Consider the following 18,897-nt stretch of genomic DNA (forward strand, 5'->3'; position numbering starts at 1 on the left):
AGGATTAAGAAAAACTTATTAAATGGCAATTAAGATAGATCATTATTAACTTTGGAGAGAATAATTTCAGTTGATTGATGAGGTCAAGAGCACATAGAAAATAACTTTGGGGGGAGACTACTCACAATTGAAGGAATCAAGATAGGCCCCTATTAGAAGTAGAACCTGAGCTAATCCTTGAAGGAAGCCAGGAATTCCATTAGATATGAGTCAGAATAGAGTGTATTCCAGTCACAGAAGATGGCTTATACAAAGGCTGGGAAACCACTTATGGAATGTCATATGTGAAGAAGAGGAAGTAGGTCAATGACTTGATCATTGCTTGTGTGAAGGAGAGTCATGTGCCATAAGACTGGAAAAAGTAGGTTGAAACCAGATTGTGAAAGACTTACATGCCAAACACAGAAGTCTGTACTTGATCCCAGAAGCAAGGAGGAGTCAATGAAGCTTCTTGAGCAGGGGAGTAACAGAATAAGGGCAGAATAAGACCTATGCTTTAAGTGCATCAACTTTGTACTCATGTGGCTAGATTATAAAGGGAAGACAGATAGATAGATAGATAGATAGATAGATAGATAGATAGATAGATAAAACATTTACTAAACATTCATTTTATGCCAGACACTATGCTAAGTGCTGAGGGTACAAATACAAGCAAACAAGATAGTCCTTGTCCTCTAGGAACTTACCTTCTAATGAAGGAAGGAAACACAAAAAGGGAAGATGGTAAGGAGGAAGAGGAAGAGGTTACATGAACTGCCGTGGGGGTAGTTGAGAAGAGGCATGGAAGTCAAGTTCTGGGCAAGATGAAGCAAAAGGTAACCTAGAAAAGACCAGCATTCCATGGGTACAGTTCAAGGTTCCTGTGGGAAGGGCTTAAGGATAATGGCTGGATTACAAGCATCATGACATGAAAATGTGGAGATGGCTGGAAAGTGGTGTGGGGGCCTAATTCCGGGCAAGTTGAGATTAAAATTTATCTATTTTAGCTAAGTATCTGTAATTAGGAGGCTTTTGCAATAGCACTATTTGCGTGAATGGAAAGAAGGGGGATGAGTCAAGATGTATTATGGAAGTAGCACCAACAAGACTTGACAACAAATTAGATATGAAAGAGATGGAGAAGATGAGTGTAATTATGCAGTTGTGAACTAGGTAACTAGAAGAATGGTGGTGCTCTCAACAAATATAGGGAGAGAAAAGGAAGAAGGAAGAACTGTAGGGCAAGATAATGAGTTTTCTGGACCTGCTGAACTTGAGAGACTCATGGAGCATTTAGCTGAATGTGTTGAATAGGCCATTGGTGATTTGGGAATGGAGTTGAAGAGAGAGTCTGGCACTGAATATATAATTCTATAAGTTGTCTATATAGTTGAACTCATGCAAACTGATGAAATCATAAGAGACAGAGTCTAGTCAAGGAAAAGAAGAGGGCCCAGGGCAGCCTGAAGAAAAGTCAGTCAAATCAGATGAGAGCCAAGAGAAAGCAAGGTCAGGACAACCCAGGGAGTAGAGAGTATTGAGGAATAGAGAATTGTCAACAGTGTCAAATCCTGCAGATTTACAGAAAGGAAAGATGAAGATTAATGAAAGGCAATCAAATTTGGCAATTAAGAGATGATTGGTAATATCAATACTATGTGGCTGTGACTCTTGGAAAATCACAGTCTCTGAAGATTCCAAGTAGTGCAATGACTCAAAATCAATGAAGTGATAAATGGTGGAGACAGATGGGCTGCAGTATGTTTCTGGTGGTTACCTTTGCTCAAGAAATGGCTTAAGGATTATCATGGAAGAAGTGTATAACAAGAAAAGGAAATAGGCCATCCAAGGGGTAAAAACAGCTGGGAAGCAACAACCATTAAATGAAAGATCTTGCCAAAATCCCACAATGCAATTGGGTAGTTCCTTTGTGGACGATCTAAGTGAAGAACACAGACAAGAATCACACAGGAAGAAAAGCATGGGTTGGGCAGGGAGGATGACCATGTCAATGAAATTACAGATTCAATCAATCAACAGGCATCTATTAAACTCCTGCTATATGTCAGGCACTGGAATGCAAAGACAGAAACAAAATAGTCAATACCGTCAGCTACAAAAAATATATAAAATAAATACAAAGCAAGTTTTGTGGGAAGAATACTAACAGATGGGGGGTGGTCATTTAAAGCTTCATCTAAAGGAAAGGTTCTTAACCTCCAAGTCTGCGAATTTGTTTGTAAGACATACTTTGAGTGCTACATTTCTTTTTTTAAAATTTATTTATTTATTTTTAGTTTTCAACATTCACTTCCATAAGATTTTGAGTTTTAAATTTTCATCTCTTCCCTCCCCTTACCCCACCCCAAGATGGCATGCAATCTGATATAGGCTCTGCATATACATTCATATTAAACATATTTTCACACTAGTCATATTGTAAAGAAGAACTACAACCAATGGGAGGAACCACAAGAAAGAAGAAACAAAACAAGACAAAGGGAACAAATAGTATGCTTCAATCTACATTTCGACTCCATAGTTCTTTCTCTGGATGTGGATAGCATATTCTATCTTGAGTCTTCTAGAATTGTCTTAGAGCCTTGCATTGCTGAGAAGGATTGCCATATTTCAATATAATTCCTCATATTTTGTAATCTCATGCATTTTATTTTATGAATTGAAACACATGCTGAGAAGAGGTCCATAGGCTTAACCGAAAGGGTCAATGATACAAAAAAGGTTAAGAATCCTGGCTCTAGAAGATGTGTCTTGAGTAGAATTTTGAAGGAAACAAGGAATTCTGTGAGGCAGAAATGAGATGGGAGTGTACGGGAGATAGTCAACACGAAGATGTGGAGAGGAAACACAGAATTGTCATGTGTAAGGAATAGCAACAAGACCAGTTTGGCTGCCCCATAACATGTCAGAAAGAAAGTAATGCATGTAACCCCCCACCCAATGAGATTGTTCCCCCAATTTAAATCCTATGGCTAGGTCCCCTGCAGAACCCTGAAACTAGGTCCAAGGTACTCTGTGAGAATATACTCCTAATGCTATAACTCACAAGGTCCCACCAGTATATTTACTTTAATAATAAGCCAGAAGACGCAATTATCTGAAATCAAAGAAAAGCATTTATTGTAGCAGCACCATCAAAACAGTATCTATAAGACATCTCTTATCTTAATTATCTTAAATTCTAATGAGGAAAGACAATACATGAAGAAAAACTAAGAAGACTGAAGAGTATTCCTCTATGGGATGGTCCAGAAATGGCCTCACAGGCCTAGTTTTAGGTAAGATAAGCTGAAAGTTGAACTATCAGAGAACAGTGCCCTGAGGCAGAGCCTAAGATTTGCTGTGAGGGTCTATGAATGTGATACCTGCAGATATTATTCACTAACTTTAAAGGCTTCAGTAGATGTTTCAATGAATCAGTGTGGTCAAAACAATTCATTATTTGCTTAGTCAACTCTGGTGATGAGGGTTTTTGCACTTAGCTAGATGTAAATCAGAGGACAGACACAGTCCATTACTGGGCCCATACTTGAAGCCTTTTTTGAATGGGGAAGACTCTTCAGAACTTTCCTCTTTTTAAAAAAATATTAATTTTTTATTCTGAACTTAATAAACACTATCAAATCTGAACATTTCCATATATAAAGAATAAAAACATGAAACCATGAAGCCCCTTTATGAATAGCTTTTTTTTAGGCATTTAACAAATTCACCAGGTTCTAAATTCTCAGGTTGTCCCACTTGTGAATGTTTTCCTCTCAATCTATTTTTTCTTCTTCTGTGCATCTTCATTGATGCAGAATCTGTAGGCATAGGCTTCAGGAACCTCCTCTACAGCAGAATAAGGCATGAGCCTATAGTGAGATTTTAGTGGAGTTAGAAAATGAATGGAGATGATGATGATCTTCCCTCACCTTAGACCCCACAAACCACTTCGTTGGCACCATTGTTAGGTACTTAGAATATACTATGTTTTATTCTAGTCATTTTTATTTGTGTTGTCTAGACTGTTAGCCCTAGGAACCCAGGAATGGTGTCTTACCTATACTGTCTAAATATAAACCTAAATTTAGCCCAGTGCCCTGTGCCCTGGGCTGAGTTAGAACACATGTACAATCAAAGTGGAATATTCTAATTTGACATGTATGTGTATGTGTGTAAAGGAATAAGCCTAGAATGTTTGTAGTAAATTCAACTTTACAAATCTTCCAAGACTAAGACATGATTTCAAAAGCAAATAACACAAATGGGACAAAACTTTGATTTTGTTCTCCACCAACTATCCCACAGATATTTATCACCATTTTGAATATAGAGGGCTTTTGATAATCTAAAATTGCTTAGAAGTGACCATTTCCTCCACAATGTTTCATCTGTTATGTAACAGTTAAAATCATAATGGTTATATTATTTTCCAAATAAACACACAAAATGCAAGTTATAACCCATCAGTGGTCAAGTCCACCAACAGGTCTTAACAAGCAAGTGTTGGCCAGTGAGTGTGTCTCACATTTTCAGGAAGGCCAACATGCATTGGCAGGATTATGTGAGTGCGATGACTTGTTTACAAGACGATACTCTACGATTTATATGATGCAATGTTATGTTATCAAAATTTCAATGCAGGAAAAACCTCCCAAATTTACAAGAAGTTATTAAACATAAGATGCGTCATTTTTAAAAAAATTAATATTTTTTGAAATGATGAAAATTTAAAAAAAAAACCATTAAAAGGTTAAAAAAGTAGATTTCCAGGGAGGTGCAGAGTAATTTTTTCTTAAAAAGGGGGAGGTAGGCCAAATAAGTTTCGGAACCTCTGGGCTAGGCATTGTCAGGCTTCCCTGCAACCCTCAAATTACACCACACATAGGTTGCTGCTAATGTTGTCAATGTATGGGGCCATCCCTGGGACTCATATCAAAGATGTTGTTGTAGTTGTTCAGTCATTTCTCAGTCATGTCTGACTCTTTATGACCCCATTTTGGGTTTTCTTTGCAAAGATACTAGAGTGGTTTGCTATTTCCTTCTCCAGCTCTTTTTACAGATGAGAAAGCTGAGGCAAACAAGATTAAGTGACTGGTCCAGGGTCACTCAGCAAATTGATTCTTCCTGATTTCCACCGTGGCACTCTATCCACTGCACCACCTAGCTGCCCATCAAAGCTGTTACCCTTGACTGAATCTAATCTATTCTATCCTCTTACCTGGGGAAGGTGGGGAGTGGAATAGGTGGTCATAATGACATATAATGACACCTCTACCCCTCTAAATTGATATCCTTACAGACTCTAACATAAGGTAAATGATCCGCGTGCCTTTATGCAGGAACCCAAAGCATGAGCATTATTATGATGTGGTGATAAGATTAGTTCAGGAACTTCCTGCTCGGAAGTGGTTTCAAAGCCTTGGGGAGGGGAGGGGGGCTTGAAAGGGAGGGGGCTACATTGCCAGTCATCCCTAGAGAAAGATCATTGGTATCATAAAACAAGGTTAGAGACATTTTGCCAAGTCTAGATTCATTAAAATGAATTTTTGATTCTTTAGCTTTAGGTGAAAAGAAGCCTAGGGGCTGGATAGCAGAAGCTGTTGTCTGCCAAGTAGGTCCTCTTGCTTAGCTGGTGCAGAGAAATGAAGAGCACAGATAGCTTGGAGATACATTTTCCCCTTTGGTATCCCAAAACCCTCTCTATTGATTTTGCTTGTGATCAGCACTTGACCCTGAAAAGACCAATGTGGGATGGGCAGCTCCTCCCCACTTTCCAGTGAGCTGGGAAAGGCCACACCACAGTTTGCAGCTATGGAACTTTTCTCATCTGGAAAGTTACCCATCCTGTTTTGCTATAACTGAGCTTCTGGTTTGTGGCTAGCCCTCAGCCCACCAGCCAGCTTCCTTTCCACAAAACTTCATCTAAAGCCCACAGACGAGCATTATCACTGCACCTTCAGGAAGGACCTTATTTTGGGTTGTTAGGACTTCCTTGAGTGAGTGGAAACTCTTCTATTCTTTCTCAGAACAAGAAATTGAAGCTGCAAGACCCACAAGACCAGTGGAAGAACTTGAAGACTGACTTTGGAAACAGATTAAAGCCACAGGACATTTAGAACAGAGATTTCAAAAAATGAATTCAAGGAAATTTAGTTTCTTAGTGGCGCTTATGTTCACAGTGACAGTGTACTTCTTCTATATCAACAGTATGTTCATACGGACAAACCAGAGGATTCTAAAAGTCTCAAACTCTTCAGTCCTTGCTGAAGTTTGTGATTCAGTTATCAGAGGACAGATGATTTCTGTTCGAGAAACTGTTATGAATCTGACAGTTGAAAATCTTTCTTGCCAAGACTACTTGCTCCAAAGTCACTACATTACAGCTCCCCTGTCGGAAGAAGAAGCCCAGTTTCCTTTGGCCTATGTAATGGTCATACATAAGAATTTTGAAACCTTTGAGAGGCTCTTCAGGGCAGTTTACATGCCCCAAAATGTTTACTGTATTCATGTGGATGAAAAGGCAACAATTCCTTTTAAAGATGCTGTGAGGAGATTGGTGGGCTGCTTCCCCAATGCTTTCCTTGCCTCCAAGATGGAGTCAGTTGTCTATGGTGGAATATCCAGGCTCCAGGCTGACCTGAACTGCATGAAAGACCTTGTAGCCTCTAAGGTTCAGTGGAAGTATCTTATCAACACTTGTGGGCAAGATTTTCCCCTTAAAACCAATAAGGAAATAATCCAGCATTTGAAAGGATTTAAAGGGAAAAATGTCACCCCAGGAGTGCTGCCTCCTCCTCATATTATTCGAAGGACCAAATATATCTATAAGGAGCAGAGATATATTTTATTTTCATTCATGCTGTGGACTTTCATAAGGAAAACTCTTCCTCCCCACAGTCTGACCATTTACTTTGGTTCAGCTTACGTTGCTCTCACGAGGGAATTTGCCAACTTTGTTCTCCAAGACCAACGGGCCATTGATTTACTGGAGTGGTCTAAAGACACCTACAGTCCTGATGAGCATTTCTGGGTGACTCTCAATAGGATTCCAGGTATGGTTGACTTTTATTTTTATTTTAGCATATTATTAAGTTCAGTGTACATTGAAGAAAAGAAATTCTATAATTGTAACTATTGTACTAAGGTACACTGAATGCTCATAAAATGTGCCTACAAAATTTTAATTACTTAATATGTCACAAATCCCTGATGGCATGTGCAGTTTTCTTTGAAAGCAAGTTAAATGTTGCATAGAGCGTCAATACCACTGTTATATGCTGGTCATATGGGAGACAGAGATTTTGTTTGTGGGTTTAGAGTTGGAATGAGTCAGTTGAGATAGAGGCAAATTATTGTTAGATCAAGAAATCAGTCAATAAGCATTGATGAGTTATGGATTAAGTGTCGTGCACTTTGTTTGGCACTGGGCATACAAATATAAATGAATGAAACAATCCCTACTCACAAGGAGCCTACTTTATAAAAGGAGCAGAAATGAGTAAGGAATAGGTAAACTAGAAGACACAAAAAGGTTATTTCATTAATTATTTTTTCAAATGTACTTTTACCTCCTTGTCACCGACACCCCCAATGAAAGAACAAGAAAACAAAACCCCTGTCTTGAGCATGTATAGTCAAGCAAAACAAATTCATGAATTGGTTACATTCCAAAAAAGTATGTCTTAATCTACACTGTGAGTTCATCCCTTATCAGGAGGATGTTTCATTGTAAGTCCTTTGGAATCATGGTTGATCACCCAATAAGGTTATTTGAAAAAAAAAGGGGGAAACAAAGCCAGAAGGAGTGAGAGAAAGATTAAGAGGACATGTACACTTATCACTTCCCCATTATGGTTTTGATATATTACAGGTCAGCATAAGAAACTAAACAAGAATTTAGGGGGAGTTTTGCGGAAGCCAAAGACAATACTCAAAGGCCAGCAGACAGCATTGAAAGGGTTTACAGACTCAGAAATGCGTAAAATACATGTATCCCTTTTAATACCATAATAATTCAGATTTTTTTCTCTGACACAAAGGGAGGGCCAAAAACTTTTACACGGATTTTCCAGATCATGAGGGTGCTACTCTCCTAATCCCCTGCCCCCCAACCCCTCTGATGTGGAAGGGATAATGGTAGTGAGTTCATGAAATAAATGTGGTGGTATATACCTGAGAAACTCAGGAAGACTGGATGGAAAGTAGAAGACTTAAGTAAAACTTGTAATGAGGGAGACGATCATGTTAGCCTCTGTGTGCTCTACTTTATTCTTTTGTCTTGGTTGCTGGTTTCATCAGGACCGGTTCTACAAAGGGCCAGAAACATTGTTTGCCAGATGGATTATATTATGGCTGCTGATTTCATTGACTGAAAATAGATGTTACCTGTACCTTAAGATTCATGGAGTCTTTGCATCATTCAATGGGATGTCTAATGGAATGCTTTGACAGAATTCTGATACAACTTATCAGAAAAAAAATTCTTGACTAGGTTCTAGCACTTCCCATTTGTGTATCCTGTTTACATGGACAACAATACAGAAGGTAAAAATAGGAGTTTGAAAAACCCGTAACATACACAGCTATGTGGTACATCTTAATTACAGAGCATTTATATATATATATATATATATATATATTTATATGCATATATACATATATATACATAGAAGGAAGAAAGGAAGGAAGGAAGGGAGGGAGGGAGGAAGAGAGGAAGGGAGGAAGGAAGGAAGGAGTGAGTCATTGGAGTCCAGTGGCAAGACATAGGTCAGGATGACTGGTGATGGCGCAGCAGCAACTGAGTGAAAGATGGAGTGGATTGGGGAGGTACTTGAGGCAGAGAAACCAACCAGAGGGCTATTAGAATGATCCAGAGGGATCCAAGGGGACAGCAGTGTCAGAAGACAGAAGGAGGGATATTCAAGAAATGTCGCAAAAGTAACAGGACTTGGTGACAGATTGAATATGTGGGAGGTAGGACTACTAACTGCTAGAAGGATCAGGAAAGGCTTCATGTAGAAGGTGGTATCTGAGCTGAATCTTGAAGGAAATTGGACATTCCAAAGGATAGAAATGAAGAGGGAGTACATTCCAGGTATAAGGGACAGTCAGTGTAAAAGTCTGGAAATGGGAGGTGGCCTATCATTATGAAGAATAGCAAGAAAACCAGTTGGGATGAACTGGCATGAAGGGGAAGAATGCTAGCTTGGGGCCAGGTTGGGAAGAGTTTTAAATGCCAGTGTAGAAACCTTTGAAGAAGAGAATAGTGGATGAGGAAATTATTCCATAAAAGAAAAATGTCTCCAATTGGAACAGATATCAAGGCATTGAGAAAGTCCAAAAATGAAGGTAGAAAACACAGAGGTTTCAGTATTTTGCCTAGTCCTGCAGGACATTTCTTCTCACAGTTGTATTTTGTGGAGGAAAAACGCTTCTCATGGTTGTATTTTGTGGAGAAGAAAGCATTGGTTGCTGAGGTTTCATACCCTAAGCAGATCTCAGCCCTCTGGAGACTCTGAGTCATTAATCCAAGTTCTTCATGGCCAATTTGATGGGGCTGTGGAGTTAGTCTAGGCCGTAGCCCCTCTAGAGCTCCACAGATAAAACTAAAGGAAATAGACTACGTCGAGGGGCTGGGCGCGCAGACATAGGCTCATCTCTGATGTGGTCTTAGATGTTGCTAGCTCCCCAGTGTGCACAAGTAAAGATGGACTCACGCCACATTCTTCGGAGGCCTGTCCAGCAATGACTCTGGGAGCCAGTTCTGGGTCATTCAGATGACGAATTAGGTCTGCTGCTACACTTAGATGCTCCTTTCAAATAGGAAAATATAACGCTGATGCTCACACATCCCAGGACCCCAAATCTAAGAGACACAGGAAGGTAGCCAAGAGGAGAATGTTTCTGAAAGACTGTCACTGAAGAAAGTAGTTTGGAGTAGGAAGAGAAGCTAGTACTTATATACCACTTTAAGATTTATAAAACATTTTGCATACACTAATTGTCCCAAAAGTCTTAGTGCAGCTTTAAACTTTAATACCTTAGAAAAAGTCTTCTGGAACACCCAATATTATCTCATTTGATCCTCACAACAACCCTATGAGGCAGGTGCTTTAGTTATCCCCATTTTGTAGAAGAAACTTAGGCTTAGAGAGGTTAAGTGACTTGCCCAGGGTCGCACAGCTAGTAGGTGTCTGAGGCAAGATTCAAACTCAGGTCTTCCCATGTCCAGTCCAGTGCTCTACTTTCCACGTCATCTAGCTGAAACTGAGAAACTACCAAGCATTTCACAAAAATTTAACAGAGGAAGGGCCTGAAAACTGACCTGGTGGCATGATTTCTTAAAGAAAAATAGTGATAAAGATTATTATTCATGGGGATGGTTGATCAGTCAATAAATGTTGAGGGTGTACTATACTCCATAGGCACTGTGCTAAGCGCCAGGGATTTTGTGGTTTGTCCTTCATTCTCGAAGACGATCATGACACCAGGAAGATGAGGCCATGACTTACAAGTGAATTGGATTTAAGTGAGGGAGGGCTGTGCAAGCCACTAGTCTTACTTTCTCCTCTGGAGCCTTCTGGGTCCAGTGGCCATATCTAGATCGGGATAGCTGCTGATGGCCCAGGATGCACCGGGAGACCTTGGCCTTTTTAAGCTCAGGTCTCCCCAACTTGTCACTTTGACTGAGTCAATACCCATTAAGTGATTAAGGCTGTTTAAGAAGCACTGGGGATACAAAAAGAGTCGAGACAGTCCCTGCCCTCATGGAGTTTACTGTCTTAGAGGGAGCAGAGTCTCAGAACAAGGCAATGCCAGGAAGAACTTTTCCTAACAAAATCCGTGAACACTAGCCCAGTCACTGTCTCCTGACACCTGCATTTCTGACAACAGATGAAATGATAAAAGAATAACATTCCAGTTATCCTTTCCGGACTACAATTCTACTAACCTGACTTCTTTAAACAAGCAAAATGCTATTCCCTCCCCACCCCCAAAAAAACATTCTGTTCTCCCCCAGTTGCCACTCGTAAGATCCAGGTAGACCTCATTCCCAATGTTTACTTACAGCAAATCCCGTGCTGGTAATGGTGAGAATGTAACAAAACAAAACAACAACAACAACAAAAAACAAGGTATGAAGGGTCACGTAGAGTTGGACACTAGTGAACGACAACAACGTTAACACCGTTGGTCTTGGTTATCATGGTTTTACATTATCTATGTGAATTGTTTTTAATGTTATTAAAAACTCAAGTTAGTTCTGTTAGCAGAAACTGCCTTGATATCAGCCCCTTTAGTGCTTACAAAGGGAAAGTCACTTAATCTGAGTCTGTTTCCCCACCTGTGAAATGGGCATAATAATATTTACCCCTCCTACCTAACAGGACTTCTGTGAATGCTGTATCAATGTGAGTTATTTTTATTGTAAATCAGAGTAAGCACTACTGTGAGTGAAGGGAAACTCTCTGGAGGTTGAAGTAGTATCACATAATATTATTGAATGGGTACCCTGGGACCTGGTTTCTATTTCTGATTCTGCCAGTACATATGTGGTCGAGGGCAAATCATTGAAATTCTCAAGGAGCAAGTTTCCTAATCTGTGGAATGAGAGGTTTGAACTAAATGACTTCTAAGGTCCCTTCCAGCTCTAACATTCCAATGGATGAGTGAAGACTCAAGAGCCACATCATTCAGCTTATGTTTTTAATGGACTCTCCCTATCCACGTCCTATTCATCCTTTAAAGTCCAGGTTAAAAAAAAATGCTTGGGGCAACTGAATAGCTCAGTAGATAGAATGCTGGGCCTGGGGTCAAGAAGACATGATTTCTAATCCAGCCTCAGACATTTAACAGTCGTGTTACCCTGGGTACATCCCTTAACCCTGCTTGCCTCAGTTTCCTCATCTCTAAAATGAACTAAAGGAGGAAATGGCAAACCACTCCAGTATCTTTGCCAGGAAAACCCCAAATGGGGTCTTGAAGAGTCAGAACAACTGAGCAACAACAAAAATGTCCCCTTCCTCATGAAACCATCCATCAAAGCCCCAGCTGGAAGTGAACTTTCCCTTCTCTGAACTTCTACAGCATTTCTTTTTTAATTCTGTACTATTCTTTTGATACAAATGTTAGACTGTCTAATGTCATTAGTAACCTTTTTTAGAAGCAGATATCATATCTTCTCAACTAAATCTAACAACCTAGGGACAGGGACCACGATTTATACTTCTTTGTATTCCCCCAGCGCCTGGAACAGAGGAAGCATTTAGTAAGTATTTGTTGAGTCTGAAAATGGGCCATTAAGATTAATGCTACCCACCCTTCTCTTTTCCCAGCTGCCCAGACTCTTTCCTAGTTTTGTCCGAGTTATTAGCCACCCCAGTTCTTTTCCTTCCTCTTAATTTCTCTGAAGCATTGAAAAGAGCTGCCACCGGTTAACCCTTGCCAGCACACAGTTATTCTCCTGTCTTGGTGTGGTTCATTGTCAGGAGGACGATGCTATCATTTACAATTGCATACCCCATCACATCTGGTCTCCACTATAACCCTGTGACTTAGATGCTATTGATATCTCCATCCAACAATCAACTAGAGGTTTTGTTCTTGCCCGAGGTCACACAGGCAATAAGTGTCTGCTTAGGTTTCAAACTCAGATCTTCTTGATTCCAATTCCAGTGCTCTATTCATTACGGCCACCCACATCATTACTATGCTGGGTCTAATCCAAACATCGAATTCAGGGGTTCTTAACCCTTTTTATGTCATGGACCCCTTTTAAATGCATAAAATAAAATATGTAACATAAGGTTACAAATGAAACCAATTATATTGAAATAGGCTTATCACAATATTTTTAAAAACAGGTTTTTGGAACCCAGAGGGTAGGAACTCCAAGTTCTAGAGCATGCACAAGAAATCAGCTGGAAAACTCCCTTCCCTGAGACAATGGCTTGTCAAAGAGAACATATATCTATCTAGCTGAAAGGAACAGTGTATCTGACTATGATAACTAAGGTTTACACAGTGTATCTGACTATGATAACTAAGGTTTACAATGCTGTTTATATGTCAACTCATTTCATCCTCACAGCAGCCCTGTGAGGTAAGTACTATTATTTTTAATAATATTTATTTTTTCCCAATTACATGTAAAAACAATTTTTAATATTTGTGTTTTTTTTTAATTTTGAGCTCCAAATTCTCTCCCTCCCTCACCCCCTCCCTCTCCATCTCCCTCCCTGAGACAGTAAGTAATTTGATATAGGCTATACATGTGCAATCATGCAAAATATTTCTATATTAGTCATATAATGAAAGAAAGGACAGACCAAACACATACACACGCATACACATATACACACATTCAAATAAAAGAAGTGAAATTAGTATGCTTCTATTTGCATTCAGACTCCATTGTTCTTTCTCTGGAAGTGGATGGTATATTTCATCATGAGCCTTTTGGAATTGTCTTAGATCATTGTATCGATCAGAAAGCTAAGTCATTAACAGTTGATACTGACGTTACTGTATATGATGTTTTCCTGCTTCTGCTCATTTCACTTTTCATCAGTTCATGGAAATCTTTCCAGGTTTTCCTGAAATCTTCTGGCTCAACATTTCTTTATAGCACAATAGTATCCCATTACAATCACATACCACAATTTATTCAGCCATTCCCCAATTGTTGGATATCCCCTCAATTTCCAATTCTTTGCCACCACAAAAGGAGTTGCTATAAATATTTTTGTGGAGGAGGGTTAAATGATATTTTTTTCTGAGTTACACGTAAATAATTTTAACATTCTTTTTTCTCAAATTTTGAGTTCCAAATTTTCTCCTTTCCCTTCTCCTTGAGACAATAAGTAATTTGATACAGGTTATAAATGTGCAGTCACAGAAAACGTATTTCCATATTAGTCATGTCATAAAAGAAGATACAGACCCAAAGAGAAAAAACACACATACACACACACAAGAAAAGATTAAATGAAAAATAGTATGCTTTATTTATTTATTCTTGGTGACAGAGGATTCCTGAGAAACAGGAGGGAAGTCCAGGCCTTCCTCTGAAATAAATCCTACCTGTCTAATGTGCTCCTTTCTCTCTCCCAAAAATGTCTGCAATCAAAAAGATGAATAAATCCTTTGGGTAAAAGGGAAGAGTCCCACCCTGGGAATAAAAGTTCTTGGGGAGAAGAGCTGGCAGAGCTCCCAAGAATGAGGATGTAGAACAATGAAAGAGACTAGAGTAAGGTGTAGCTATAGTGACAATACAGTGAATGCCAGGAAAAAGCTTTTCTGGGGGATCTGGGAAGCATTTATTAACCATTTACTTTTTGTCCACATTGGGAATACAAACACAAAAGTGAAAACAGTCTCTACCTTCAAAAAGCTTAGATGGAGAAGGCAATATGTGTATGTGTATACGTATATGCCCATATATGCAGCTTAGCTGTATGTATGTATAGATGTATGTATACATATTTGTATGTATAAATATATGTGCATGAGGCAAGTAGGTGGTGCAGTAAATTGAGCACTGGGCCTGGAGTTAGGAGTCATCTTGCTGAGTTCAAATCTGGCCTCAGAAATTTACTAACTGTGTGACCCTGGGCAAGTCACTTCACCCTGTTTGCCTCAGTTTCTTTATATATAAAATGAGCTGGAGAAGGAAATGGCAAATCGCTCCAGTACTTTTGCCAAGAAAATGCCAAATGGGGTCATAAAGAGTCAGATGCAACTAAAACAACTGAAATACAACAAGTCTATGTGTATATAGGCATGTATGACACAGATATAAAAGAGATACAAGGCGTTTCTTAAGAGAAGAGCACCGACAGCTATGGAAATCAGAAATAGTTTCATTTGGTGCTTGAAAGTGTTTGAGATGAAGTTGGAAGGAAGTTAGGATTGCAAGATGGATTTAAGAAGAATGCATTCCAGCCATGGGAAATGGCCGGTACAAAAGCACCACAAAAGTACACCTCAAAAGGTAAGGGAGATGGAGTACTGTGTGATGAATAGCAAGAAGAAAGCCAGTTTAGATAGAATGCTTACCCCAAACATATGAAGACTTCCCCAGGTGGAATGGATGGATGAGAACAATTTGTTGCAGAGGCCATGAAGGCTGCTGAAGCAGACACTGTGGAGTGCTTAGAGCTTAGTCAGGCATCAAAGACTCCAATGCCATCCAGAGCTTCCCAGGCCATAACCGGTCATCTTGACTTTTGTCTTAATGCTGGACTTCAATAACTCTGGAAGAGAGAGTGAAGCTAGCAGAGTTGTGCAACTCTGCCCCACTTAAATCCAGCTCATGCTCGAGTCAAGACCACCTCATGATGTCACTGAAAATCAAGGATGAACGCCAACATACATTATGCTGGGCCACCACTTCTACATACATGATCTTATCTGGTCCTCATAGTGTTTCTATGGGGTACGTGATATTAGTATCCTCTCTTTACAGTAGGAAAGTGAAGCTTAGAAAGGTCACTTAGCCTTACTTACAGTTACATAGCTATTCACTGTCAGATTCAAACCCTAGGTGAAGCAGCGGCTAGAACATCAGGCCTAGAGTCAGGAAGTCCTGAGTTCAAGTCCAGCCTCAGACACTTGGTAGCTGGGTGACCCTTGCCAAGTCGTTCAGCCTCTATTTGCCTCAGTTTCTTCATCTGTAAAATGGGGATGATAATATTCTCTCCCTCCCAAGGGTGATGGTGAATATCAAATGAGGTAATCATTTTAAAGCGCTTAGCAAAGTACCTGACACGTGATTGGTCTTGTCCTTCATTCTCGCAGACCAAAAATCTGGCACATATTAAATGTTGCGTAAATGTTAGCTGCTGCTGTTGTGGTGGTGGTGGTTGTCGTGACTGCAGGTTCAGCTCTACCCGCTAAGCTACCTTGCCTCCTTATAAAAAAAAGAGAGTCAGATCAGGTTATTGCTTTTCTTTTGGGGGGGGCAGGGCAATTGGGGTTAAGTGACTTACCCAAGGTCACACAGCTAGTACAAGTGTCAAGTGTCTGAGGCTGGACTTGAACTCAGGTCCTCCTGACTCCAGGGCTGGTGCTCTACTCCCTGCACCATCTAACTGCCCCTTAGATTAGGTTGTTTCTAAGATCCCCCCTAGATCTAAAATAAAACTGATTACCTTGTTTTCCTTACTGAAATGCAAACTAAAAGTTACTTGATTTTTCTGCTCCCTTTCTCTGAATTTTATTTCAACTAATAGCATAAAAGAATATCATCTTGTTGTCTAGGCCTTAATTGTATTAGACCTGAGATATTATAGGAGTCTCATGGATTAAAGCCCTGGGAACAGTTCTACAGGCATACCCCACATAACTGCTCAAACTGTGCTATTTTGCAACTATGCTATAAATCTTGTAACAACCATTTCTCATGCCCTTTTAAGGATGCTGATGGGGGAGAAAATTGGTGAGGAATCATGGGAAGAAAGGGAAAGTGTATGTGGGCATACAGACACTGAAAATCCCAGAATTTTTACATCCTTTACTCTTAAAAGATTTTCTCCACCAAGTTTCAAGGTGCAGGAGAGAGACATACAGAGGTAGGGCTGACATGCCCTGTCAACCACAGAGAGACTGGGCTGCTGAGCTCAGACGGGCATTTTCAATTATGGACTCCGCCAAAGCTGGGACCCGAGTCTCAATGCACTGGTTTAAATTCTAGGTACTCAGCAAAACTTACAAAGGGGATTCCAGAAATGCCCTAGCTAGACACCATGGAGTCCCTCCACCTTTCCTCGGGGTCTCCTGAGCAATGTAATTTTGAATTCTTTCCTTTTCCCTCTGTAAGACACCTACCTATGCACATTTTCTTGTTCAAGCTTGGCTAGTAAATTTTGGGGAGTCATCTGTAAGATAAGAAAAACTTCATATAAAGTTTATCTATAAAACAAGACAAATATTATGTTCTCCAGTGTTCACATTGTTACCCTGTCATAAATTAGGGGTGAGTGAAATAAACCGTTTCTTTAAACGACTAATTTATTGTGGTGATGGGTGAAATCTGAATAAGGAGGCTGTCCTGGGGGTCAGAGTCCTTTCTCAATTTGGCTGGCTTCACCAAAAACTATGATGAATGAAATCTGAAATAACTAAGAAAACAAAGGTTCGAGCTTCTAAGCACATCAATTTATTAAGCAATGCAAGTCAATTGCATAACAAATTGGGATCAGGTCTCCTCAGTGTGGCACTGGACCCTGAAATCGGGGGAGACAGATTTTTATGCATTGAAAGAAAAACAATTAGCAGCATGTAAACCAGGATATAAGACTAGGTGATCTGATTTCTAATTAGAGGAAAGATTGGGAGCTTTCTGAGTTGGGAGAGAGATGAGTGTTAGCAGGTGCAATTCTTTGAATCAAAAAAAGAAATGCCCCGCTCTACCCCCTACCCCAAGTATCTGTATTCAATCAAAGGAAGAAGGAAAAAGTAATTGATTGATCAATACAGGGCCAACTTTCAGTTAAGACATAACGGTTGCTTGAGATGTATAATTGTGAGAAAACTCTTTGCATCCGTCTTTGGGTCTGACTGGGTTTCTGGTCCATATAACACAGTTCAGGGGTGGGGAACCTGCCGCCTCGAGGCCACATGAGGCTTTCTAGGTCTTTGGGTGTGGCCTTTTACAGAACAAATCCTTATATTAGAAAGATTTGTTCCGTGAAGTTTGGATTCAGTCAAAGGGGGACCTAGAGGGCCACATGTGGCCTTGAGGCCAAAGGTTCCCTACCTCTGACCTAGTTCCTTAGTTAAGGGTAGAAGCAACATGTAGAGGTAGTCAAGCTTCCCAGCCACACAGGTCTAACTTCAAACAATGCAACAAAATTTTCTCACAGGACAGAAATTGGAGTAGAGTAGACCCCTAATTAAATAGAAAGGGAACTGAGCTAGTTCCAGAATTGAGTCACAAGATGCAGTCAGTGTAGTTCACTCATTTCCTACAATTCCCACATTGCCAAGGAATAAAGTAAGCCCTAGGAAAAATGAGGCCTTACAACATATCGACCTAATATGACAAATGAGGTTTGCTGCTGTTGTTCAGTCATTTCTGATTACGTCTGACTCTTCGTGACCCCATTTGAGGTTTTCTTGGCAAAGATACTGGAAAAGTTTGCCATTTCCTTCTCCAGTGCATTTTGCAGAGGAGGAAGCTGAAGCAAACAGGGTGAAGTGACTTGCCCAGGGTCACATAGCTAGTGAGTGTCTGGGACCAGATTAGAACTCAGGAAGATGAGTCTTCCTGACTCTCGGTCTACTCTGGCACCCCATCCACCTAGCTGCCCTGACAAAGGAGGATTTAGGAGGAAATAAAGGGTTAAATGATTTTCTACTTGAAGAGTAAATGTGTATTCATAAACTGACTGTCCAGGCAATGTTCCCTTGTTTAGGACCAATGCTACTAACTTGGCAAGGCTGCTATTTAAGCAAACAAACCCTGAGGACAACTGAACACCATTAACAGGAAGCAGCATTGCTAACAGAGTTACCAGTCTGAAAGGGACAGAAAGCTAGCTGGAGTGTACAGTGTGTGACTTTAAAAATAGTCACGTCTCACGCAAGTGATTTTATCTCAGCACAGGAATGTGGAGAAGCATTGATGCATCCGTGTATCCACCTGAGGCTGGTTGCTTTGATGATGTAACAGGCTAGCAAAAGGCTAAGTGGAACCCCAATAAACAAACAGGCTTTCTTCTCATGTTCGTCAGAGAGGTGGAGAGACAGAGGAAGAAATTGGAAAACGAAAAAATAGGCAGAGGAGATAGAAAGTACATCAGTACAAAAACTCCCTTCCCCCCAATGCTTCTGTCAAGAGGATCCCAAAAGTAAGTTATCCTATCGATCCTATCCTATCAGAGGGAAGCCCTGCATCATTTTTCATTT

At 40.1% G+C, this 18,897-nt stretch overlaps 1 protein-coding gene across 1 annotated transcript; it reads left to right on the plus strand.

Moving 5' to 3' along the window:
• The first annotated feature begins 6,121 nt into the window (after positions 1-6,121).
• LOC118835391 (N-acetyllactosaminide beta-1,6-N-acetylglucosaminyl-transferase-like) lies at positions 6,122-7,998 on the plus strand. Its single transcript, XM_036742584.1, has 2 exons — positions 6,122-7,040; positions 7,859-7,998. The coding sequence occupies exons 1-2, from the start codon at positions 6,122-6,124 to the stop codon at positions 7,996-7,998; spliced, it is 1,059 nt and encodes a 352-aa protein (XP_036598479.1).
• The last annotated feature ends 10,899 nt before the right edge of the window (positions 7,999-18,897 follow it).

Source organism: Trichosurus vulpecula, chromosome 1, assembly GCF_011100635.1.
Source record: "Trichosurus vulpecula isolate mTriVul1 chromosome 1, mTriVul1.pri, whole genome shotgun sequence".
NCBI classification, from domain to species: Eukaryota; Metazoa; Chordata; class Mammalia; order Diprotodontia; family Phalangeridae; genus Trichosurus; species Trichosurus vulpecula.